Below are 25,226 nucleotides of genomic sequence, written 5' to 3'. Positions count from 1 at the left end.
TTCATCCACATTGTAGCATGTGCCAGAATTTTCTTCCTTCGTAAGGGTAAATAATATTCCACCAAATGTATAAATGTACATTCCATATTTTGTGTACCCATTCATTTGTCAATTGACATTTGGGTTGCAGAAAAAGTGTCTCTTGAACATGGCAGGGGAACACAATCTGTTCCTTTTCTTAAATCATCTTACTTTCATTTTTTTCCTTTCACTGTCCTTTCCTTCTTTCCTTCTATTCTTTCCTTTCCTCCCTCTCTCCTCTCTGGATAAAAGGAGGATAAAATGTGACTAAGGAATGGTACCATTGGGAATTTCAAGAATTAGACCGGGCGCAGTCCAGGCATGGTGGTTCACACTTGTAATCCCAGCACTTTGGGAGGCCAAGGCAGGCGGATCACCTGAGCTCAGGAGTTCAAGACCCGCCTGGCCAACATGGTGAAACCCCATCTCTACTAAAAATACAAAAATTAGCCAGGTGTGGTAGCCCGCACCTATAATCCTAGCTACTAGGTAGGCTGAGGCAGGAGAATCGCTTGCATCCAGGAGGAGGAGGTTGCAATGAACCAAGATCATGCCACTGCACTCCAGCCTGGGCAACAGAGCAAGACTCTGTCTCAAAAAAAAAAAAAAAAAAAATGATGATCATTAAAAAGTCAGGAAACAACAGGTGCTAGACAGGATGTGGAGAAATAGGAACACTTTTACACTGTTGATGGAACTGTAAACTAGTTCAACCATTGTGGAAGACAGTGTGGCGATTCCTCAAGGATCTGGAACTTGAAATACCATTTGACCCAGCCATCCCATTACTGGGTATATACCCAAAGGATTATAAATCATGCTGCTATAAAGACACATGCACACGTATGTTTATTGCAGCACTATTCACAATAGCGAACCCAAATGTCCATCAATGACAGACTGGATGAAGAAAATGTGGCACATATACACCATGGAATACTATGCTGCCATAAAAAAGGATGAGTTCATTTCCTCTGTAGGGACATGGGTGAAGCTGGAAATCATCATTCTCAGCAAACTATTGCAAGAACAGAAAACCAAATACTGCATGTTCTCACTCATAGGTGGGAACTGAACAATGAGAACCCTTGGACACAGGAAGGGGAACATCACACACTGGGGCCTGTTGTGGGGTGGGGAAGGGAGAAGGGATAGCATTAGGAGATATATCTAATGTAAATGACAAGTTAATGGGTGCAGCACACCAACAAGGCACATGTATACATATGTAACAAACCTGCACGTTGTGCACATGTACCCTAGAACATAAAGTATAATAAAAAAAAAAAGAAAAGAAAAAAACTAGTAAAATGACTTTCTTTTAAAAAGTATATATTTAATGTAATTTTTTTTTAGAGAAGTTTTAGAGTCACAGCAAAATTGAGCAGAAAGTATGGAGCTTTCTCATATATCGTTTGCACCCATACATGCACAGCCTATGCCATTATCAATATTCTTTACCAGAGGGGTGTATTTGTTACAATCAATGGACCTGCATTGAAACATCTTTACCCCAAATCCACAGGTTACATTAGGTTAATCACTCTTGGTGGTGTACTTTCTATGGATTTGGACAAACGTATAACCACATGTGTCCACCCTTATAGCATCATACAAAATAGTTTAACTGCCCAAAAAATCCTCTGTGCTTCGCCTGTTCATTGCTCCTACCCACAACATCTGGTAACCACCTGTAGTCCCAACTACTTGGGAGGCTGAGGCAGGAGAATCACTTGAACCCAGGAGGCGGAGGTTGCAGTGAGCTGAGATCGTACCACTGCACTCCAATCTGGATAACAGAGTGAGACTCCGTCTCAAAAAAAAAAAAGTAATCATTCATTAACAATGATCAGTAATGTAAAAACCCCCAGAAATGTCAGGGTTTAGGGTTAGATATGGTCTGGCTGTTTGTCCCTTCCCAATCTCATGTTGAAATGTGATCCCCAGTGTTGGAGCTTGAGCCTTGTGGGAGGTGTTTGGGTCTTGGGGGTGGATCCCTCTTGAATGACTTGGCCCCATCTCCACAGTAATGAGTTCACATGAGAGCTGGTTGTTAAAAAGAGCCTGGCAGCTCTCTTTCTACCTCTCCCACCATGTGACATGCCTGCCCCCACTCCACCTTCTGCCATGAATAAAAGCTTCCTGAGGCCTCACTAGAAGCTAAGCAGATGCTAGTGCCATACTTGTACAGCCTGCAGAACTATGAGCCAAATAAACCTCTTTTCTTCATATGTTATTCAGCCTAAGGTATTCTTTTATAACAATGCAAAACTGATTCACATTAAGATTTTATTACATATGGCCATATTGCTCAACAGAAAAGTTGCTCTGACTCTTCCTCTAGAAAAAAAATCCTTGCCTATTTAAAATGTTTAAAAACATGCTTTGTTGTTGTTTTAATTTTCATTTCAATGTTACTAATGGGTTGAAAAATATTTTTTAACATGTTCATTATCTATTTGTATTTCTACTTTTGTGATCTTTACTCATTTTTTTCTATTGGTATTAGTGTTTTTCTATTGAGTTATGGGAACTATTTACACTTAAAAATTTGATGTGATTATATACATTGCACATATTTTACCTGTCAAATTTATTTTAATTTTAATTTTTAATAACAAAGCCATTAACTGAAAATATTTTTTTGAGACATAGAAGATATTTCTTTATCTCAAGAATAGAAAAATGTTTACCTTGATCAGGCACCATAGCTCATGCCTATAATCCAAGCACTTTGGGAGGCTGAGGCAGGTGGATGGCTTGAGGCCAGGAGTTCCAGACCAGCCTGACCAAAGTGCTGAAATTCCATCTCTACTGAAAATACAAAAATTCAGGCATGGTGGCAGGTGCCTGTAATCCCAGCTACTTGGGAGGCTGAGGCAGGAGATCACTTGAACCTGGGAGGCAGAGGTTGCAGTAAACCTAGATAGCACCACTGCACTTCAGCCTGGGTGAGAGATACTCTGTCTCAAAAAAAAAAAAAAAAAAAAAAAAGAAAAAAGAAAAAGAAAAATGTAAACTGTTTAACTTTTTGTTCTATTGTTATTATTAATTTTAAAATTTATCTTTATTTTTTGAGACAGGGTCTTGCTTTGTCACCCAGGCTGGGATGCAGTGTCATGAACATGGCTCACTACGGCCTTGACCTCTTATCTCAAATGCTTGTCCTGCTTCAGCCTCCCGAGTAGCTGGGACCACAGGCACGTGCCACTATGCATGACTAATTGTTTTATTTTTGGTAGAAACAAGGTCTCCCCATGTTGCCCAGGCTAGTCTTGAATTCCTGGACTCAAGTGATTCTCCCACCTCAGCCTCATGCAGTTCTGGGATTCAGTACTATTTTAATAGTTTAATTATATCACTGAAAAAAATATGGAACTGTTTTAGGAGGCAAAGCGTAAGATGGAGATCCAACATTATTTTCTTCTAAATCGTTAACTGACAGTCCCAAAAGCATTTATTGAAAGAGTCATCTTTTTCTCTCTCACTAATTTTAAATGCAAACATAAAGCCATATGACAAGTTTTCTGTTGATTCTATCACTTAAAGGAAAACTGACTTTTCAAACAGGCCTTTTAAAATTTTCATTTGACTTTCTTTCCATTATATATATTTACTACCCTTTGTAGATGGATTGAAATAGTTCCAGGAATATTTTTATTGAAAATGATTCTAACTGTTGTCTTAGTCCATTTGTGCTGCTATAACAACGTACCACCGACTGGTTAATTTGTAAAGAACAGAAATGTATTGCTTAAAATTCTGGAGGCTGGGAAGTCCAAGGTCCAGGTACTGGCAGATTCAGTGTCTGCAGAGGGCCCAGTTCCTGCTTCCAAGATGGCACTTTTGAACAGTATCCTCACATGGCAAAAGGTGGAAGGGAAAAAAGGCTGAATGAATACTTTGTGAAGCTTCTTTTATGAAGACTTTAATCATATCCACAAGGGAGAAGCCCTCATGACCTAATTGCCTCCTAAAAGCCCCACCTCTTATCACACTGGTGATTAAGTTTCAACATAAGAATTTTGGGGGACACATTCAGATCTTAACAAATATTACCGTATTTTTCAATAAAAATCAGTAACATGGGGTGGGGTGCCATGGTTCCCACTTGTAATTCTAGGCTGAGGTGGGTGGATTGCTTGAGCTCATGAGTTCGAGACAAGCTTGGGCAACATGGTGAAACCCCATTTCTACTAAAAATACAAAAATTAGCTGGGTGTGGTGGCATGCTTTTGTAGTCCCAACTACTTGCAGAGCTGAGGCAGGAAGATTGCTAGAAACCGGAGGTTGAGGTTGCAGTGAGCCAAGATGGTACCACTGTATTCCTGCCTGGGCAACAGGACAAGAATCTGTCTCAAAACAAACAAACAAACAAACAAACAACAACGAACAAAACAGTAACAGGGGCTTGGAACGTAAGCCTAGTCCTGGTTGAAGATCATGTCCTTTTTTTTTTTTTTTTTTTTTTAAGCTAGGCTTAAATTATTTTTTGAGCTATGTCTTTGATTTCTTGCTAATTTTATAAATACTATTATGATTTTAGAGCTTGTTTAAAAGAAAACTTGGCTTACAGTGATAGATTTAAGTGAGAAAGACAGTATTATTATAATATCACATGTATAATGCAAATCAGTGCTTACCACATTGCCTGTATCTTTTAAAATGAAAGATTTGAGAACATATGCTGCCTGCAATGTGGTGATAATGATGATGCATTGAAATACTCCATTTAAAAAGCATGCACAAGTAGTAATGAGTTTTTCTGCTAGCATTTCATGAAAAGGAAGCCCTAGGTCATGTTTGTAATATCTGTATTTCCTAAAGGGGTTCCAGTGGTATCATGAAATACTTGGTAAAGACTTTACTTGCATAAAAAGAGAGAATATCTACTTCTTCTTGATTTTGAAAGGTACCTGATAAATTACATTTCCCTCCAGGTTACCAGAAAACGACATCAACACAGTTTTTTTCTTGCAAAGTTAAAGACAATCATTGCATTGAAGAGGAAAATAGGTTTTTTTTTCTTAATTTTACTTCAAAGAATGTATTAAATCAAAATTAAAGTTTTAAGTCTAGGTTAAATTTTCTCTTAGGGAAAGAATGACATCAAAAACTTCCAGGAACATTAGTAGCTAGAAATAAGATTTATTTTCACTTAGGAAGCTGTAGTAGTATGTATCACAAAATACTTATGCACCTTGATAACTTATCAGTCTCTCATTCATAATATTCAGAATCTCTAACTTAAATAGGAAAATACAGAATAAACTCAATATTTTCTATATGCCAAGCACTGAACTAAAACTTTCTGTGCATATATTATTTATTCCTCATCATCCCGTGAGATAGTAGTATTTTAATCAACTTTATTGACCTATAGTTTACTTTTTTTTTTTTTTGAGATGGAGTCTAGCTCTGTCACCCAGGCTGGAGTGCAGTGGCCCAATCTCGGCTCACCGCAACCTCCGCCTCCTGGGTTTAAGAGATTCTCCTGCCTCAGCCTTCTGAGTAGTTGGGACTCCAGGTGTGCGCCACCACACTAGGCTAATTTTTTCTATTTTTAGTAGAGACAGGGTTTCACCGTGTTGGCCAGGCTGGTCTCAAACTTCTGACCTCAGGTAATCCACCCACCTTGGCCTCCCAAAGTGCTGAGATTACAGGCGTGAGCCACAGTGCCCAGCCTTATAGTTTACATATACTAAGTACAACCATTCTAATTGTGCAAGTCAGTGTGTTTTAGTAAATGTATATACCCATGCACTACTACCACAATAACAACAGATAATATCTTCATCATTGCAAACTATTCTTTTGTGCCCACTTTGTAGTCAATCCTTTGCCTCTACCTCCACTGCCAGGAAACCACTTGTATACTTTTTGTCACTATAATTTTGTCTTTTCCAGAATTTCACTTAAGTGGAATCACAATATATGTAGTCTTTTTTTTTTTACATTGCATAATGATTTCAGATTAATCCGTGTTGCTTCATGTATCAGTAATTCATGTCCTTTTATTGTTGAGTGATGTTCCATTATAAGGATGTATCGTAATATGTTTATACCACAAGTTGATAGACATTCAGGTTGTTTTCATTTTTTTACTATTATGGATAAAGCTGCTTTGAAATACAATGTAAAAGTATTTGTATGAATGTTGAGTTCTCTTGGGTAAATACCTAAGTGGGGCATTGGATTTTATAATGTTTGTACCATATTAAATTTCAAACAGCAATGTATGAGATTTCCAGTTGCTCCTCATCCTTGTCAACACTTGTCTTTTTAATTTTAACCACCCTAGTGAGTGTGTATTCGTATCTCATTGTGGTGTTCACCGGCATTTCCCTGATGTGGTAACCAGTTTCCAAGATGGCACCCAGTGATCCTCATCTTCCAGTATTTATGCTTTTGGGTAGTCTAGCCCCATGATAAATGTGGATGACCTGTGTAACCAATAGACTATTGCTGGAATGACAACTGAGTAACTTATGAGGACAGGTCATAAAAGACTTTGTAGTTTCTGTCTTGTTCTCTTTCAGACCACTTACTCTAGGAAAAACCAGCTACTGTATCATGAAGACACTCAAGTAGCACTGTGGAGAGATCTATGCCATGAGGAATTAAGGCTACCTGCCAATAGCTAGCACTAATTTGCCAGTTATGGGAGTGAGCCATCTTGGAATTGGATCCTCCAGTCTCAATCAAGTCTTATGATATGGCCTTGGCCAACATCTTGACTGTAGTGTCATGAAAATTTCTCAGTCTGAAACACTCAGCTAAATGACTCCTTGATTCTTGATGTATGAAAACTGTGTGAGGTAATGTAAGTTTATCGTTGCTTTAGTCTGTTAAATTTTGGGGGTAATTTGTTATGCAGAAATAGACAAATAATATGGATTTTGGTACTTGGAGGTGGGTAGTACTGTAATTCCTAAACTGTGGGAGTGCCATTGGCACCAGGCGGTAGGTGAAAGGTGGGAAGACTGTGAGGGAAGTATCAGTGAAAGCTTATTGATAGAACCTTGATGGCCTTTGAGGAGGCTGCCAGTGAGGGTTTATAGGAATGTGAAGTAGCAGGATTCTAAGGTTGCCCTCAAGATTCCTGGCCCCTAATGTGTTTTGCATAATTACCCCATTGAATGTGAGCAGGACCTGTGAGTATGATAGAACATTACCACCATGACAATATTATAATATATGGCAAAAGGGATTTTGCAGATACAATTAAGGTCTCTAATCAGTTGACTTTGAGTTAATAAAAATGAAGATTATCCTGGGTAGGCCTGACCAAAACACAGAGACTTTGAAAGACACAAACAGCAGCAACAGAGATTTTTCTGCTGGCCTTGACAAAGTGAACTAGCATGTTTTGAGAGGGCCTATAGGCGGCATAGGGAAAGGTATTCTGGGTAGAGAGAACAACATGGGCAAAATTAGGAGGCTTGAAAGTGTATAGTCTGTTTGTGTGTAGTCTGGCTAGAGGGAAGAGTGACAGGAGACACCAGCTGAGAGGTGTATACCATGCTAAGGAGCTGGACTGTCTCCATTGGCAGCAGGGGTGCATTGTAAGCAGGGAAATGACATTACCATCATCTTTAGAGAATACTTTCTATGAGCCAGGAACTAGGCTAAGAACTTGAGTGCATTATCTCATTTAATCTATTAATAGTACCGCATGACAAAGTTACTATCATTATCGCCACTTTACAGGTGAGAAAACTTAATCTTGGAAAACTTATGCCCAAACCTAGCAGGTGATAGCTCAGAATTTGAATTCCATCTAACACCTAAAGCTATTCTGCGAATCATTTCTAGATCATTTTATCTAGAAGAGAATAAGAATAATTACAAGAATAATTCTAACTGTTATAGAATAGGGATTGAAGAAAGGCCAGGCAAGGAGCCTGTTCAGGTATTATAAGGGTTTTGAGGAAAGATGATGAGGGCATTAAGTATATTTTCAGTGTTTGCTCTGCTATGTTCTCTGTAGCCACACTGAGTTGGTTACTTGTTGGAGCATCAGGAGCCTCTGTAAAATGAGGACAGTGCTGACATCATAGGGTTGGTGAAAGGATTCAATGAAAAAATGTCTGTCAATCACTTAGCACCACGTCTGATGTAGTTGGCCCTTAATATACACAAAAGTTTACAAGGTATTTGTTTAATAAAGACAGGTTCACTCCAAGAAATTGTATTAAGTACTTAATAACGTGTGCTTTGAGGTGTACACATGAGTACAACAGCGAACAACATGAACAGGTAAACAACTGAACAAACTAATAATTTTAAGTACAATAATTGCCTGTAAAGAGAAATGGAGGATGCTAATTTTTAGCTCCGGTCAGGAAACTTTTTAAGTATTTTTCTATATCTTTAATAATCTTCTGATAATGAGTTAATTTAATATAAACTCAGATAAAATTTGTTGACAAAACTAAGAGATAAACCAAAATGAAATATCCGATTAGGTTTCCGAATCGCGCCTCCAGAGGTTAGTACCCCACCTCCCTCCGCCATAGCCACGCCTCTTTTGGGTTTACAGTTCAGAATCACCCCGGCCTCATTCTACGGCTGCTCTCTCCTGGATCCCAGCCGAGGATCTTTTGCTCGCGAGAGTTCCTCCGTCTAGCTGCACACAACGCTGCTGCAGGAAACAGAGGTAAGAGAATTGCCGAGACTTAGCTCGACCACACTCCCCGAGGCCCCGCCCCTCCTCTCTCGCCCTCCTCTTGGCCCGGGTCTTGGGCGTTTGCACGTGCAGTTGTTGTGGTTCTACGTCACGTGGTCCCGGAAGTGCACGATAGGCCCGCCTCAAAGATGGCGACGCCCACCGCGCGTGGACGTGATCCGCCTCTGCACCGGCTTGGATTGTAGCCTTTACGAGGTCTGAGCGACCATGGACCGGCCGGGGTTCATGGCATCGCTGGTGGTGAGTGCGGGGCGGTGAGGTGGGTCGCTCAGAGTGCCGGCGTCCGGCATTGGAGCTGGTGGGGGTTCTCAGCATTGGCTGTCTTCCGGTTTTGCGCGCTGGACTGTCTTCGGGTTACTGGCAGCCAGGTCTGGGAAGGAGCGCGGGGCTCCCAGGCCACTGGCGGGCCTGGTATCAAGGCTATGTCTGCACTGCCAGGTCGTAAGAGACAGGTGGGGGAAGGAAGGGATATTTGACTCGTTGTCTTTTGCACATTCATTTACTTAAAGAAAAAAGAGCTTCTATTATACACTGTTAACTACTCTTTTGGGAATTAAAGAACTGTAACACAACAACAAAAACCTTACTCAAGTCGCTCAAAGCCCTTGTATTCGATACTGCCTTTCTTATTTTGCTGCATCTCTTTTCAGTCTTAAAAAGTAACAGGTCCATCTGTTCATTCAATACATAATCTGCTATTTCTGCCTAGGCTTTGGAGAAATATTGATGAGCACACATAGCTAGCTCATCAGTAACGCTGCGGAGTCAATAGACAGGCTTAGTATTTAATTCCGTAGCACAAAACTACGAGCATCAACATGTCTTAACAGAAAAAAACAAAAACAAAAACAAAACCACCTTTACCAAATATTTTGGAGCCTCCAGTAGGGTATATTAGGTACAGCAGTTCACAAGACAGAGTTTGGCTGCCTACGTTTTCATTGTGTGGAATGGGCAGTGACAGACAATAAATAATTTTAAAAATGATTTTCATAGGGAAAATGGAGGCTCACAGTGATTTATTCACTGAATTATCAAATTTTGGTGTTGCAGGTGTTGAGGATAGCGTGGTGAGCAAGATATACCTGCTCCTAAGGGTCAGGTGTTGGAGACAAAATAGTAAAATGACTGTTGGGATAAATAACAGGTGGGCTAGGTTCAGCGTGTTAGGGGAATATATGGAAGTAGGGATATCTTAGCCAGACTTGTAGGATGATAACTTTAAATCTAGATTTGTTGAAACTTGTATAAGGTAGGTCTTAGAAATATAAAAAAATAATGTTACCCGCCTTTTTTTTTTTGAAACGAAGTCTCACTCTTCGCCCAGGCTGGGGTGCAGTGGCGCCATCTCGGCTCACTGCAAGCTCCACCTCCCGGGTTCAGGCCATTCTCCTGCCTCAGCCTCTCGAGTCGCTGGGACTACAGGTGCCCACCACCAAACCCGGCTAATTTTTTGTGTTTTTAGTGGAGGTGGGGTTTCACCGTGTTAGCCAGGCTGGTCTCGATCTCCTGACCTCGTGATCCATCCGCCTTGGCCTCCCAAAGTGCTGGGATTACAGGCGTGAGCCACCACGTCCGGCCAATGGTACCGCTTTTAAGGAGCTTTCCTGTCTAGCTGGTGAGACAGCAGTAGTAGTTTGTCAGCTAACATTCCTGTACCAGGAACTGGGGTAAATGCTTTACATACATTATCCCATTTAATTCTCACAATAATTGAAGTCTTATCCTAATTTTCCAAATGAGGAAACTGGGATACCAGTTAGATAACTAGTTCAAAATCACACAAGTGAGATCCATTTCGTGTGTATAAGTATTGGAGCTCATATTCCAACCCAGGTGATGTCGCTTGGGAGTCGTGCCCTTATCTGCTTCTTGATACTCTCAAGTCAGCAAAGTTTGCAATTGCTAAAACACAGGTGAGTGGTGCAGTTAACAAAATAATGGATTTAGTATATACTTAAACTATGATACACATGCAGTAAAGTATACTTTTTTCCCAATGTATTTATAGAGAGTAAAATTAGGATCAAGAGGTGGAAGTTTCAAGAAACTAGATATCATTCCAGGTAAAGGAAAAACATTTTATTCATTCAGCACATGGTTGAGTTTCCATGTATTCTGCCCACTGGGTATTGTGGTAGGCTTTGTGGATACAGTGGCAGATAACCCCATTTCAAGTAGGGAAGAAAGGCCGACAAAACAGTTGCAGTGAATAAGTGCTATGGAAAGAAATGAACTGAAGATGTGACAGAGTAGGGAAATATTGGTGAACCTCTTAGATGATGAGTGACCAAGGAAAGTCATGAAGAGGTGACATTTCAGCTAAGACCTAAAAGATGGGAAGGGGCTTGAATTTTTGATGATCGGAGTGGGAGGTTCAGTCATGGGGAATGGCTCAAGTGGAAAGAGCTTAGCGTATTCAAGTGGTGAGGCCTAATGGGTAAGGATAACATGGCAGGGGATGGTATGGGTGGGGTAGGCAAAGCCAGCTGAAGTGGGGCTTTGTGGGCTAGGGAAAATAATTTGGATTTCTTCTGAAGTGTAATGGAAGCTATTGAAATGTTTTGTTATCAGAGTAGTACAGAAATGGAGTGGCTACTTTTTAATGTCTTGGAGTGCCTTTGAGACAGGGTAAACACTCCTGAGGGAGTTTGGTTTTGCTTACTACTGTGTTACCAGTACCTGGCACTATATAAGCACTCAGTACTACTTTGAATGAATGAAAAGCCGAGATGATCGCTGAAGTCTTGAAACTTGGATTGGAAGAATTAAATGAGATAACATTACACATGCACAGCAGAGCCTGGCAAGTAGCAGATGTTGAAATGCTCCCTTCCTAAAGCTTCATGAAGAGGACTGAATAAGTGGAGAGCCTCTGGGATGTTAGTTTTCATTTGGAGCACAGAGTGGGCTACCCAGAAACAAAATCCTCAAAGTGTACATTGATCAGTGTATACTTTTAGGAAAGCAACTGGAGCTAAGTATTAGCAACCTAAAGCTATTTATATTAATAACATTTAACTCAGTAAAGACAGAAGCTACTAAAACATGGGACAGAGGGGAAGAATTAGGCAAACAATGGGAAACCCGTTTCTTGGACTAGTCTGCAGCCGTAAAAAATAGTGCTTGTGAAGAGAATGTACTATAATTACATAGAAAATGCTTATGAGATAAAGTTAAGAGGGAAACATTGCATATATGTACATTTGCTTGTGCCTAGTTAAAGCTATCTTAAAACCTATTCCATTCATGGGGGAAAAAAGCCAGATTGAAATACCCCAGAATAACATTAAGTATTTTTGGTGGTAGGATTACATTGTGTAAGTCTGTTCTCGTGCTGCTAACAAAGACATACCCGAGACTGGGTAATATAATTTATAAAGGAAAGAGTCTTAATTGACTCACAGTTCCACATGGCTGGGGAGGCCTCATAATTGTGTGGAAGGCAAAGGAAGAGCAAAGTCACATCTTACCTGGTGGCAGACAGGAGAACATGTGCAGGGGAACTCCCTTTTATAAAACAATGAGTTCTTGTGAGACTTATTCACTATCACCAGAATAGCATGGGAAAGACCCACCCCCGTGATTCAGTTACCTCCCACCAGATCCCTCCCACAACACATGGGAATTATAAGAGTTACAATTCAAGATGAGATTTGGGTGGGGACACAGAGCCAGACCATATCATTCCACCCCGGTCTCTCCCGAATCTCATGTCCTCACATTTCAAAACCAATCATGCCTTCTCAACAGTCCCCAAAGTCTTAACTCATTTTAGCATTAACTCAAAAGTCCATAGTCCAAAGTCTCATCTGAGACAAGGCAAGTCCCTTCTGCCTATGAGCCTGTAAAATCAAAAGCAAGTTTATTACTTTCTAGATACAGTGGGGTTACAGGTATTGAGTAAATACACCCATTGCAAATGGGAGAGATTGGCTAGAATGATGGGGCTGTAGGCTCCATGCAAGTCTGAAATCCAACAGGGCAGTCAGATCTTAAAGCTCTGAAATGATCTCCTTTGACTCCATGTCTTACATCCAGGTCATGCTGGTATACGAGGTGGGTTCCCATGGTTTTGGGCAGCTCTGCCCCTGTGGCTTTGCAGGGTACAGCTCCCCTCCTGGCTGCTTTCATGGGCTGGCATTCAGTGTCTGTGGCTTTTCCAGGCACAGGGTGCAAGCTGTCAGTGCATCTACCATTCTGAGATCTGGAGGACAGTGGCCCTCTTCTCACAGCTCCACCAGGTGATGCCCTGGTGGGGACTCCCCTATTGGGGCAGCCACATTTCCCTTCCACTCTGCCCCTGTAGAGGTTCTCCAGGAGAGCCCCGCCCCTGCAGCACACCTCTGCCTGGACATCCTGACGTTTCCATACATCATCTGAAATCTAGGCAGAGGTTCCCAAACTTCAGTTCTTGTTTTCTGCACACCCACAGGACCAATACCATGTGGAAGCTGCCAAGGCTTAGGGCTTGCATCCTTCGAAGCCATGACCTGAGCTCTACCTTGGCCCCTTCTAGCCATGGCTGGGACACAGGGCATCAAGTCCTGAGGCTGCACACAGCAGGAGGGCCCTGGACCCAGCCCAGGAAACCATTTTTTCCCCTCCTAGGCCTCCGAGCCTGTGATGGGAGGGGCTGCCATGAAGGTCTCTGATGTGCCCTGAAGATGTTTTCTCCATTGTCTTGTCAATTAACTTTTGGCTCCTGGTTATTTATGCAAATTTCTGCAGCCAGCTAGAATTCTCCAGAAAATGGGGTTTTCTTTTTTACCACTTCATCAGGCTGCAAATTTTCCAAACTTTTATGCTCTGTCACCTCTAGGATGCTTTGCGACTTAGAAATTTCTTCTGTCAGATACCCTAAATCATCTCTCTCAAGTTCAAAGTTTCACAGATCTCTAGGGTGGGGCAAAATGCTGCCAGTCTCTTTGCATAGCAAGAGTGACCTTTACTGCAGTTACCAACAAGTTCCTCATCTCCATCTGAGCCTACCTTAGCCTGGATTTTATTGTCCATATCTCTATCAGCATTTTGGTCAAAGCCATTCAATTTTCTAGGAAGTTCCAAACTTTCCCACATCTTCCTGTCTTCTGAGCCCTCCAAACTGTCCCAGACCCTGCCTGTTACCCATTCCAAAGTCGCTCCCACATTTTCAGATATCTTTATAGTAGCATCCTAGTCTGGGTACCAGTTTACTGTATTAGTCTGTTCTCACACTGCTGGTAAAGATATACCCAAGACTGGGTAATTTATAAAGGGAAGAGGTTTAATGGACTTCCAGTTCCACATGGCTGGTGGAGGGGCCTCACAATCATGGTAGAAGGCAAGGGAGGAGCAAAGTCATGTCTTACATGGCTTCAGATGAGAGCGTGTGCAGGGGAACTCCCCTTTATGAGATCATCAGTTCTTGTGAGACTTATTTGCTATCACCAGAACAGAATGGGAAAGACCTGCCACCATGATTCAGTTACCTCCCACCAGGTCCCTCCCACAACATGTGGGAATTATGGGAGCTACAATTCAAGATGAGATTTGGGTGGGGACCCAGAGCCAAACCATTTCATATGTGTTCTTTTTATTTTTCTGAGACAAGGTCTTGCTCTGTTGCCCAGGCTGGAGTGCAGTGGCGCTGTCTCAGCTAAAGTGATCCTCTCACCTCAGCCTCCTGAGTAGCTGGGACTAGAGACATGCACCAACCACGCCTGGCTAATTTTTTTAATTAAAAAGTTTCTTTTTTTGTAGAGACAAGGTCTTGCCATGTTACCAGAGCTGGTCTTGAACTACTGGCCTCAAGCAATCCTCCTGGCTCGGCTTCAAAGTGCTAGGATTACAGGCATGAGCCACTGAGCTCAGCCCATGTTGTTGTTATAATTTTTAGAACTTTTTTTTTTTGTAGGCAGAGGTTTCTTGTAGAGAGAGGTTTCACAGGTATGAGCCACCACACCTGGCTGACCCTAAGAATTTTTGTCAAAACATTAAAAACGCTTTGGTTGTAAATATATAGGGGAAAAGTTACAAAGCTGATATTTACTTAGTACACTGTAATTAAAAACATTAGAAACATTAATAACAATTTTTTGGACAAAACCTTATCAATAGTAGTTTGAACATTTGCTTGTGTTCTCATTATGTATTACAGATGAAGCATCTTTTTCTGCCTTGGCAAGTTGTCATACTGCTTTCTCAGTTCGGATCAACTTCTAACATTTTATTTTTTGTGCTTTCCATGTTGTGAGTTCCTTTATTGTGAAGACTTGCTGGCATAACTTACTCTGGGACATTTTCATCCTTTTCATTGCAACTACTTTCCTCATTTATGTTGTTTGCTCTCACTTATTTTTTCTAGTTACTTATCTAGATTAATGACAGCAGTGTGAGTATTTCCATGGCCAGCTGTTTCTTCTGTAACATTATTGATGTTTGATTTTCATTTAACTTTGTGTTACCACTTTGCATTTTGTTTTTGCATTTTCATCTTTGTTCATCAATTGTCTATCTATTTTTATAAAATGACCTGTGCATGTATTACTGGGAGATGAGGTAACACAACTATTTGCTTTGCTGTCTGTACGTGAACTAAGTAATATACAGTGACTTCTGTTAATTGCATTGTGATTTGTAGACTGAACAAGTGGTAACGTTTACACTTTATCCAGTTACTCATAGTTAATATGCTGTGGTAACTGAAATTTGCCGTGGGTTGTTGGGAGATTCATGTTATTTAAGTAAATCATGGTAACTGAAATTCATGTATGTAGGTACCATGCAAAGTGAGGACTGCTTGCAGTTTTTTTTTTTTTCCCCCCCTTTTCCTGTTTTTAGTTAGATGATTTTTGGCTGTCATCTGGGGAACTTTTTCATAATACTTGGGTGTCTTCTCACTGGACCTACACTTCTGCTGAGAACCACTGGCAGGCAGTAGGAGACTTGAGGGGAACAATATGGGTTATGATGGGAGGGGTTCTTGGGTGGAGTGAAGAAAGGTAATATGAATAAAGTATTGGGTATACTATTAAGAGAGGTTTTCTGTGTTTTTTTGTTGTTCTTGTTTTGCCTCATGTCTTTTCTGGATAGTGGCCTCCTAGTTTTCAATTTGTAGTAAAGGGTATCTTTGAAGTAAAGATTATCTCCAAATTTATAAGAAATTGAGAATTATGCTTCTCTTTCTCAGGACTTGTGTGACTTGTTTCTTTTTGGCATTTATGTCAGAGTGAGCAAGTCTTCCCTTTTTGCTTGCTTTTGTGTTGAGCAAGAAATTATCTAAACACAAGTATATTCCAAATTTTGCTCAGCCCGTGGAGCATGCAAAGCACTGCTTGGAGACCACCAATATGCAAGGACCACAGTTGAGAACCACCGCTGTGATGGAGGCATTTTTTTGTGCATCTCTAGTACCCAGAGATGGGACTACCTTTTTTTCCCTCATTTTTCTTCCTGTTTAAGAAAGACATACTTGGGAAGTTTTAGTATTTGATAACTTAGCTGTAAGTGACTTGTTAATGTGCTTTTGTTACCATTTCCAAACCTTACTACTACATGTTGAAAGTTGCTTTAAATATTAAATCTTTTGTAATACAGACAAAATTTGAGTAACGTTAATTAAATTCCAAATAAAGGAAAGAGAAAAGTTTCACCCACAATTACCTCACCCCCACAAGTCAGCTTTTACACGCCTAACCAGATACATTTGTTGGCCTTTGCTCTGTTATTTGGAGTTAATTCCTCAAAAATATGGTCCCCCACCTTCATGGATTTAGAGTCTAGTAGGAGGCAGATGCTATACAAAACTTAATTATGTAATTCCACTTGCTGGTAAAACTTAACTGTTTACTGAGCACTTTAAAAGTGTGTATGCAACTTTTTCATAGCTGAGGTCATATAGGTACAATTTTATAGTTTACTTAAAAAATTAACATATAAGTTTGAATACAAGAATCATAAAGCAATTTGAACACTAGTATTTCTCTTAAGTTTTTGAAGTTGATGCTGAATGTTCCTGTCATGCACTGCATGATTTGGTTTCTGTTGAGTCAGTTCACTGGGGATTCTTGTCCAGAGAGCAGAATTTGAAAAGAGCTTTTAATTCATTATTGCCAGAGAAAATTTGAATTTACAGATTTTAATATATGAATTTGTCAATTGAGTTGAATATAGGAATGTCATCTTCAGTCTTTGGTAAAGTACTCTAGGCTTTTGCATGGTTTTTAGTATTTCCATGTCAGTATTGGTAACAGCAAGCTTTGAAGGATGTTTATAGTAACATAATTCTAAAAATAATAGTTCCTGTTTATTGATACTTGATTAAGGGCCAGGCATTTAGCTAACCGTATAACAGGTTCATCTAATTGTGTTTATTTCTTATTTATTTAATTCTCAAAAACTGTGAAGTGTAGGTACTCTTTTCCCTGTTTTCTTTTCCCTGTTTCATGTGTCAAGAAACACAGGCTTGGAGAAGTTAAATAGTTCTGCTAAGAAGACTGATAAGGTTTGGCTGTGTCCCCACCCAAAATTTCATCTTGAATTGTAATCCCCATAATCCCCATGTGTCAAGGACGAGACCAAAGGTGGAGGTAATTGGATCATGGGACGATTCCCCCCATGATGTTGAGTGAGTCTCATGAGATCTGATGGTTTTATAAGTGTCTGGCATTTCCCCTCTTTCAGTCACTATGTCCTGCTGCCCTGTGAAGAAGGTGCCTGCTTCTCCTTTGCTTTCTGGCATGATTGTAAGTTTTCTGAGGTCTCCCCAGCAATGCGGAGCTGTTAGTCAACTAAACACTCTTTTCTTTATACATGACCCAGTCTCGGGTATTTCTTTTTTTTTTTTTTTGAGACGGAGTCTGGCTCTGTCGCCCAGGCTGAAGTGCAGTGGCCAGATCTCAGCTCACTGTAAGCTCCGCCTGCCGGGTTTACGCCATTCTCCTGCTGCAGCCTCCCGAGTAGCTGGGACTACAGGCGCCTGCCACCTCGCCCTGCTAGTTTTTTGTATTTTTTAGTTGAGACGGGGTTTCACCGTGTTAGCCAGGATGGTCTTGATCTCCTGACCTCGTGATCCGCCCATCTTGGCCTCCCAAAGTGCTGGGATTACAGGCTTGAGCCACCGTGCCTGGCCAGTCTCGGGTATTTCTTCATAGCTGTGTGACAACAGACTAGTACAAAGACCAAGTTGAAAATGAAGTTAGATCTGGTTGATGCCAAAGCTGTGTTCTTAGGCAGTACTTAATTTGAAATAATTCCTGGAGAAATGGAAGAATAATCAAGTCAGATTCTGGAACCATTATTATTGTATTCTTGAGAATACTCTCACTAAAAACAAAACAAAACTGAACATACACAGTTCTTTCCATTAGGAGGTAATAGTAAGCAGAGGTTTCTGGAGAAGTCCCCCTGAATATTCTACAAAGTGGTCAGGGCGGCTGGGGAATGCTGGGAAGAATAGCAGCTGATAGCTAACCCTGGCTTTTGGTTGTCACAGGTGCTGTGGCAGACCAGAACAGGGACCACCAAGCAGTGCTTGACTGCAAGATTTCTTCTGAACACTTCATCTTTTTACAAAGTGTTATCTCATCATCCCACGTTTCTATTTTAGTAACCCTGCTACGTAAGAGACACTGGGTTAGATTTAGGAAGGCAGAGGTGACTGACTGATTTGGTTTCTACTCTGAAGGATCTTCATGTCAGACATCATGGTTAGTACCAAAAGCGAAATATAAACAACGTTATATGCTAGAGTCAAGGACATAGCATTTAATTCTGACTGGAAAATTGGGAAAGGCTTTATGAGGAATGTGGCTTTGGGTTGCAGCTTAAGAACCAAGAGGATTTTGTCAGGGGCATGTGTGTATGTATTGAGGTGGAGGCGATGGTGGTCTGCTGGCTGCAATAGGCAGGAGACAAGAATTAGAAGGGAATTTTAGGCCGAGCGTGGTGGATTATGCCTGTAATCCCAACACTTTGGGAGGACAAGGCGGGCAGATCACCTGAGGTTGGGAGTTTGAGACCGGCCTGACCAACATGGAGAAACCGCATCTCTACTAAAAATAGAAAAAACTAGCCGGGTGTGGTGACTCATGCCTGTAATCCCAGCTACTGAGGAGGCTGAGGCAGGAGAATTGCTTGAACCTGGGAGGTGGAGGTTGCGGTGAGCCAAGATCGTGCCATTGCACTCCAGCTTGGACAACAAGCGCGAAACTCTGTCTAAAAAAAAAAAAAAAAAAGGAGGAATTTTAGACTGAGGGAAAAACCTAAGCAAAAGCACAGGAATGAGAATTTTTGAGGAAACAGCTGGGTGCAGTGGCTCATGCCTGTAATCCCAGCACTTTGGGAGGCCAAGGCAGGTGGATCACCTGAGGTCAGGAGTTCAAGACCAGCCTGGCCAACAGGGTGAAACTCTGCTTCTACTAAAAATATAAAAATTAGCCAGTCATGGTGGTGTGTGCCTGTAGTCTCAGTTACTCCAGAGGCTGAGTCAGGAGAATCTCTTGAACCTGGGAGGCAGAGGTTGCACTGAGCCGAGATCATGCCACTGCACTCCGGACTGGGGTGACAGAGCAAGACTCCATCTCAAAGAAGTTGTTTCAGGACATGTTTGAGATGTTCGAGTAGTCAGATTGGTTAAAAACTCCAAGGTTTATAGAGGGTGAAGCTGCAGAGGAGGCAGCTTAGGGTAAGTGGGTTGAGGTTCTTAGTTACCATTTGCTGAGTGGCTTTTATATATCAAGTACAACCAGTAAATTAGAGATTTTTTTTTTCCAGGGGAAGCATTAATTTTGAATGGCTTAGCTTTTATATATTTGTAATATTCGTTACAAAACTTGAGCAAATAAAAGATTAACAAGATAGTAGTAATATTTCTCATCCTGAATCTCTTTCCACAGAGGCAATAACTTCTAGCAATTTACCGTTTATGCTTCCAGATTTCTAATTGTGCATATACAAATAGTTACACTTTTTTTAAGATGGGATTATACAGCATGTTTTGTTTTATAGCTAATTTGATTAAGAATATAGTGTATGTTTCTGTGCCAATAAGTATGGATTGACCTATTTTTTTGTTTTTTAATTAGAGACAGGATCTTGCTCTGTTGCGCAAGCTGGAATGCTGGGCAGTGGCGTGATCATAGCTTATTGCAACCTCACACTCCTGGGCCCCAGTGAGCATCCCATCTCAGCCTCCCAGCAGCTAGGACTGCAGACATGAGCCACTGCACCCAGCCTACCTTGTTGTTTTAAAGGCTGTGTAGCAATTCATTATTTGTGTATAACTTAATTTACTTAACAAGACCCCAGTGGATGGACTTTGAGGCTGTTTCCAATTTTTTTATTATTACAGAAATGGTGTAGTAGACATTCTTGTATATTTGTGCAAGTATTTTTGTGGAAGAAATGCTTAAAAATAAAGTTAACTGGGTCAAAGGGTTTGATAATTTAAAATGTTCATTTTGCCAAATTGTCCTCCAGTAGATTATGGTAATGTTTTCATTAACAGTGCCCATACCCATTCTTCATATTTTAAATTTTTTCTAATTGGGAAAACATTTTGTTTTTATTTGATAATTAATGATGGAGAATCATATTTTCAAATTTTTGTTAGTCATTGATATTTTTCTTTTGGGAATTGCCTGGTCCTGTCTTTTGCTATTTTTTAAAAAAGTTCAGTGTACCTTTTTAGTGCCTTCTAAAATATAGATAGTAACCCTTTATTAGAGCCATTGAGTGCCTCCCATTAATATGTGCTGGTGCTGGGAACATATTAGTAAACAAAACAGATAAAGATCTTATGGTTTAATTGGACTGGTACTGAACAAATGGTCAGAGGCAAAACTATGTAATTAAAATTGTGTTCAGTGCTTGGCAAGAGGATCTAAACCTGAACTGGAGATTAGGAGGCATCTGTACGAAGTCCTTGAAATGAGGAAGATCAGATGATTTAGAGGAAAAGATCCAAGTGGAAAGAAAGGACTGAGCAAAGGGCACATAGTGCAAGTTTTGGGAGCTGGAGGGGCTCCAGAATTTCCAGAGCCTGGAAGGCTGTGCTAGGGTTTTCTTCATCCTCGGGGCTGTTGGAAAGTTTGGAAGATTTATAGGCTGGAGAGTGGCAAGATGAAATTTGGATTTTATGAAAATGATTAGTACAGAGAGACAGCGAGCACTGCAGGGAGAAGGAATGGGCAGTAGGGAAGGCGACAAGTATGTCAGAAAACAGAAGTGGCAGTTCTGCAGTGAGGAAGATGGTGATTCAGGTCATGGGCGGCCACTTCATTGTGAAGGAGACTGAGACTGTCAGGGAAATGTTTCCCTTGAGAAGCCATGTTAATATTAAGGCTGGTTCTTCTTAGCTGTCATTTAGGCCCGGGACCTGTGTTGATTTTGCTTAGTTAAATTGCGCAGATGATTCGGTTTTGTCCTAGAGGGACAGCGGTGATGCTGTTTTTATGGTGTGCCCTCCTCCTTTAGAGAAAAACAGTTTTATGGCATGTAATTCTGACCTATCACTTCTCAGAGTAATTGCAGAGCACTAATTAGGCACTTCCTCTCTACAGCCTGCCAACACTTCATACATTTATTAACTTAAGGTAGAGACATATATTTTATCTATAAGATATTGAGGTCTCAATACATTGTGATGCTCTAGCAAGATTTGCTGGTTATCTGGGTTATGTCCTATTTCTTTGGATTTTTTCTAGTTAAAATTTTTCAGTATAAGCTATCATAAATTATGAAACGAATCACTTGCCTGATAACTTTCTGATAAATGATTATAACAAAATAAAATTTTCAGGCTAAAGAATAAGAGTTTGATAGAGTTCTTTATAATTAGGTTGTTACTGGCTTATATATTTTTTACTTATTTACATACAAAACAATATTGATATAGGCATTAAGGTTTTTGTTTAAATCTGAAGTATGTGATTGTGTGGCTAAATATATAGGTATTCTTCAGGTTCTCTGTTAGCTGTTTTTTTTTTTTTTTTCAGTCTCATGAATTTAAATGACATTTGAGTTAAATAGAAGTTTGTAATCGATAGAAGCGATTAGTAATCCTTGAGTCATGTTTTACCAGACAAGTAGATTGAATCTGGTCATTTTTTTCCTCAGAAGTTAAGAATTGTGATGAAAGAAAGGTTAGAGAATCAATACATGTAAAGTAGCCAACTGGATTAAAAGAGTAATTATTGATTAAAATTTAGCAGTAGATAGTGTTTCTCTGAATCCTCTCCTAAGATTAAAGAGAAAATGAGAGGGAAGTGCAGCATGTTTTCAAATAATCTAGTCACATGAGACATTTTCACCAGGATTCTATTCTCTCTGTATTTTGAGAAAACGAAGAGGCAGGCAAAATGTTTACTTACCAAATTATTATTAGAGACGAGGTCTCCCTGTGTTGCCCAGGCAAGCATAGTGGCTATTCATGGGCACAATCATAGCTCACTGTAATCTCAAACTCCTGGGCTCAAGCGATCCTCTTGCCTTAGCCTCCCAGGTAGCTGCGATTACAGGTGCTTACCACCGTGCCTGGCTCTACTTACTGAATTTTATAAAAATCCTGAAACAAGAAGTAAGAAGAATTTTGACGATTGGCCTTTTTGTTTTCCTGCATTACTTGTGAACTTTTTCCCATGACTTAGGGAAGGCCACCTTTATGTCCAGAAAGAAATCCCACATTATTGGATATTCTTTTGGTACTACTTAGTTTCTGTATTGGCACATCTCTGTGCCCTTTTGGGTGACGTCTTCTTAGGTAATTTGCAGAGTAGAACTTCAGGGTCTTTGGGCTTCTTTCATGTCTTTGGGCTGATCATGAAGTATAGTATTACTATTTGTAGTAATGTACTTGTCTAGGGTAAATTAATTTTTAATAACCTGTGCTAGTTAATTTGAAAATAGGTATTGGATTTATCATTAAAGTATTTCATTTTTCCAGTTAACTCCTGGAATGGTTTTATGGTGAGCGGTAAGTAAAGCAGATAGTATTTGCTAGGTACTAAGCTTTGTGGCATCTGCACATTTTGTAAACTTAAAGGATGGAAACAATCAGTTTGAACTTCGGTTGTATGTTTGAATAATACTGATTCTTTTTTTTCCTTTGTCATGAAATGTATAGTTTTAAAATGTATATTTTTACTTTTTGAATAGGTGATGTATTCACATGGTTCTGATTTCAAAATATGGCAAAAATTAGCAATTCAGTTAAAAAATTGTATAGGAAAGTTTCCTCTTTATAGTGCATTTGTCTGCCTACTGTAAACTGATTTTAACTCACATCTTTAAATGATGCCTTTCGATCTGGGTGATCTTTTCATATCAGAACACATGTTATGTTTTTGTCTTTTTCACTAATAAGTAGTGCATGTGTATTGACTTTTTTGAGACCTACATTTTGAAACAACTAATGATCCTTGTGAATCCAGATCTGTATTTTAATAATCACACATGTGAGGATTCATATGTATTAGCCTTTCTTTGATGCTCTTTGTGTTCATATTTTTTCAATTTGTTTTCTTTGACTAAGGTGTAACGAGTTTAAACATATTCTACATACGTGTCACTATAATCATGAGGTACAGAGTTAGTTCTTAATCAGTTTTTTTTCCCCAAAATCCATTTAGCAGGAATTAATCAGTTTTTAAAGTACAGCTTCCCCAAAGCAACATGGTATCTCTTGGGAGATTACTAGTTTGGACCAGATTTTAATTTCCTTCAGACATTTAGCTCTTTAAAAAAATCAATTTATTCACTTGATTAAAAAATTATCAAGGAATTTTCAAATACATTTAAAGCCGAAGATAATACTATATGAGTTCTTAGATGTGTGATTATTAAAATACAGATCCAGATTCACAGAGATCATAAGCTGTTTCAAAATTCCAGTCTGAAAGGAGTCAATTCGGATTCACTGCTTATTGGTTAAGACAACAGTATAACATTTGGTCTGATGTGAAAAAATAAAGATAAATTGTTTAAAAAAAAAAGTACAGAATAGTGCATATTGTACATCATCTTTTCGTTTTAAAGAAAATGAAACTATATGTTCATACATGCTTGTGTATGTTTAAAGTAACTTTGGAAGGATACAGCAAGAAACCAATAAAAGTGGTTTACCTGAGTTATTAGGAACAAGGTTGGAAGGAGACTTTGAGCTGTTGACCTTTTTTTGAAGTTTATTTGTTGTTCTTGTTGGCTATTTGTTTTTAAGACACAGGGTCTTGCTGTCACCCATGCTGGAGTGCGGTGGCAGGATCATAGCTCACTGAACCCTTGAACTCCTAGGCTGAAGTGATCTTTGTTCTTCAGCCTCTCAGGTAGCTGGAACTACAGGCATGTGCCACCATCCCCAGCTTAATTTTTTATTTTTTGTAGTGATGAAGTCTCACTGTGTTGCACAGGCTGGTCTCGAACTCCTGGCCTCAAGTAATCCTTCCAGTTCTGTCTCCCATACTGCTGGGAGGCATGAGCCATTACATCTGGCCTTTTTTTTTTTTTTTTTAGCATTTTGAACCATGTGAGTACTGTATTAACAATGAATTTAAATTTTGTTTAAAAATTTTTTTATTAAAATTTGATTTAAAAAGAAAATTTAATATAAAGTTTACAACTTAAAAATATAGCACAATAATGGCTATTTTCTCAGGAAAACTTCTAGATTTAGACTGAAGGTAACACTTTGTGCTGCAGAAGTTGTGGACTGAAAGGAATGAGAAATGTGCTTTAAAGACTGTCTTTTTCCTATCTTTACACCCAAGTGGCAGAGGGCTTATTTTGTTGTAACCTTTTTTTTTTTCTTTTTCTTCCCTCTTTTTTTTCAAAGGCTGGTGGGGTAGCAGGTGTTTCTGTTGACTTGATATTATTTCCTCTGGATACCATTAAAACCAGGCTGCAGAGTCCCCAAGGATTTAATAAGGCTGGTGGTTTTCGTGGAATATATGCTGGTGTTCCTTCTGCTGCTGTTGGATCCTTTCCTAATGGTAAAAAATTATATTCTCACTTCTGTAAAGCCGTGATAAGATTGGATTTTCAGAATGGTGTGTGGTCTTACCCACATAGAATTCCTTGTGTGTTGAAGCTTATCTTCTGAATTTACTTCTTTAACCTGTTGTTATTCTTTTTTATTTATTTTAGTCAGGGTCTCACTTTGTCGCCCAGGTGGGAGTGCAGTGGTGAGATGATAGCTTACTGCAACCTTGACCTCCAGGCTCAAGCCGTCCTCCTACCTCAGCCTCCTAAGTAGCTGGAACTACAGGCGCGCACCACCATGCCCGGCTAATTTTTCTGTTTTTTGTAGAGAATGGGTTTTGTCATGTTGTCTAGGCTGGTCTTGAACTCCTAGGCTCAAGCAATCTGTCCACCTTGGGCTCCCAAAGGCTGGGATTATGGTAGTCATGAGCCACTGTGCCGGGCCTAACCCATTATTTTTGACTCAGATAGTGTTATAGATTCTATTTCGATATATTTGTAATAGGAAAAAAAAAGCAATCTTTAAAAAATGGTTTTTGTTGTTAAAATTTCCAGCTAGAAT

At 39.9% G+C, this 25,226-nt stretch overlaps 1 protein-coding gene across 6 annotated transcripts in view; it reads left to right on the top strand.

The window, feature by feature from the left end:
• The first annotated feature begins 8,563 nt into the window (after window positions 1–8,563).
• The window catches only part of SLC25A26 (solute carrier family 25 member 26), a 161,442-nt gene continuing 144,779 nt past the window's right edge, over window positions 8,564–25,226 (top strand). For 2 of the 6 annotated variants that reach the window (XR_495282.3, XM_007984916.3), the window contains exons 1-2: window positions 8,814–8,950; window positions 24,519–24,675. Coding sequence is in view for 2 of the 6 variants with exons in the window: in XM_007984916.3 (XP_007983107.3) it covers window positions 8,918–8,950; window positions 24,519–24,675 (190 nt within the window). In the remaining 4 variants the exon portion in view is untranslated. Of the gene's footprint in view, window positions 8,951–24,518; window positions 24,676–25,226 lie in introns of all 6 variants that reach the window. The other 4 variants (XM_038003688.2, XM_073009955.1, XM_007984917.3 and 1 more) reach the window with 4 other exon arrangements.

Source organism: Chlorocebus sabaeus, chromosome 22 (genome assembly GCF_047675955.1).
Source record: "Chlorocebus sabaeus isolate Y175 chromosome 22, mChlSab1.0.hap1, whole genome shotgun sequence".
NCBI classification, from domain to species: Eukaryota; Metazoa; Chordata; class Mammalia; order Primates; family Cercopithecidae; genus Chlorocebus; species Chlorocebus sabaeus.
The sequence above is the reverse complement of the archived record's forward strand: the minus strand, read 5'-3'. Positions and strand labels throughout refer to the sequence as shown.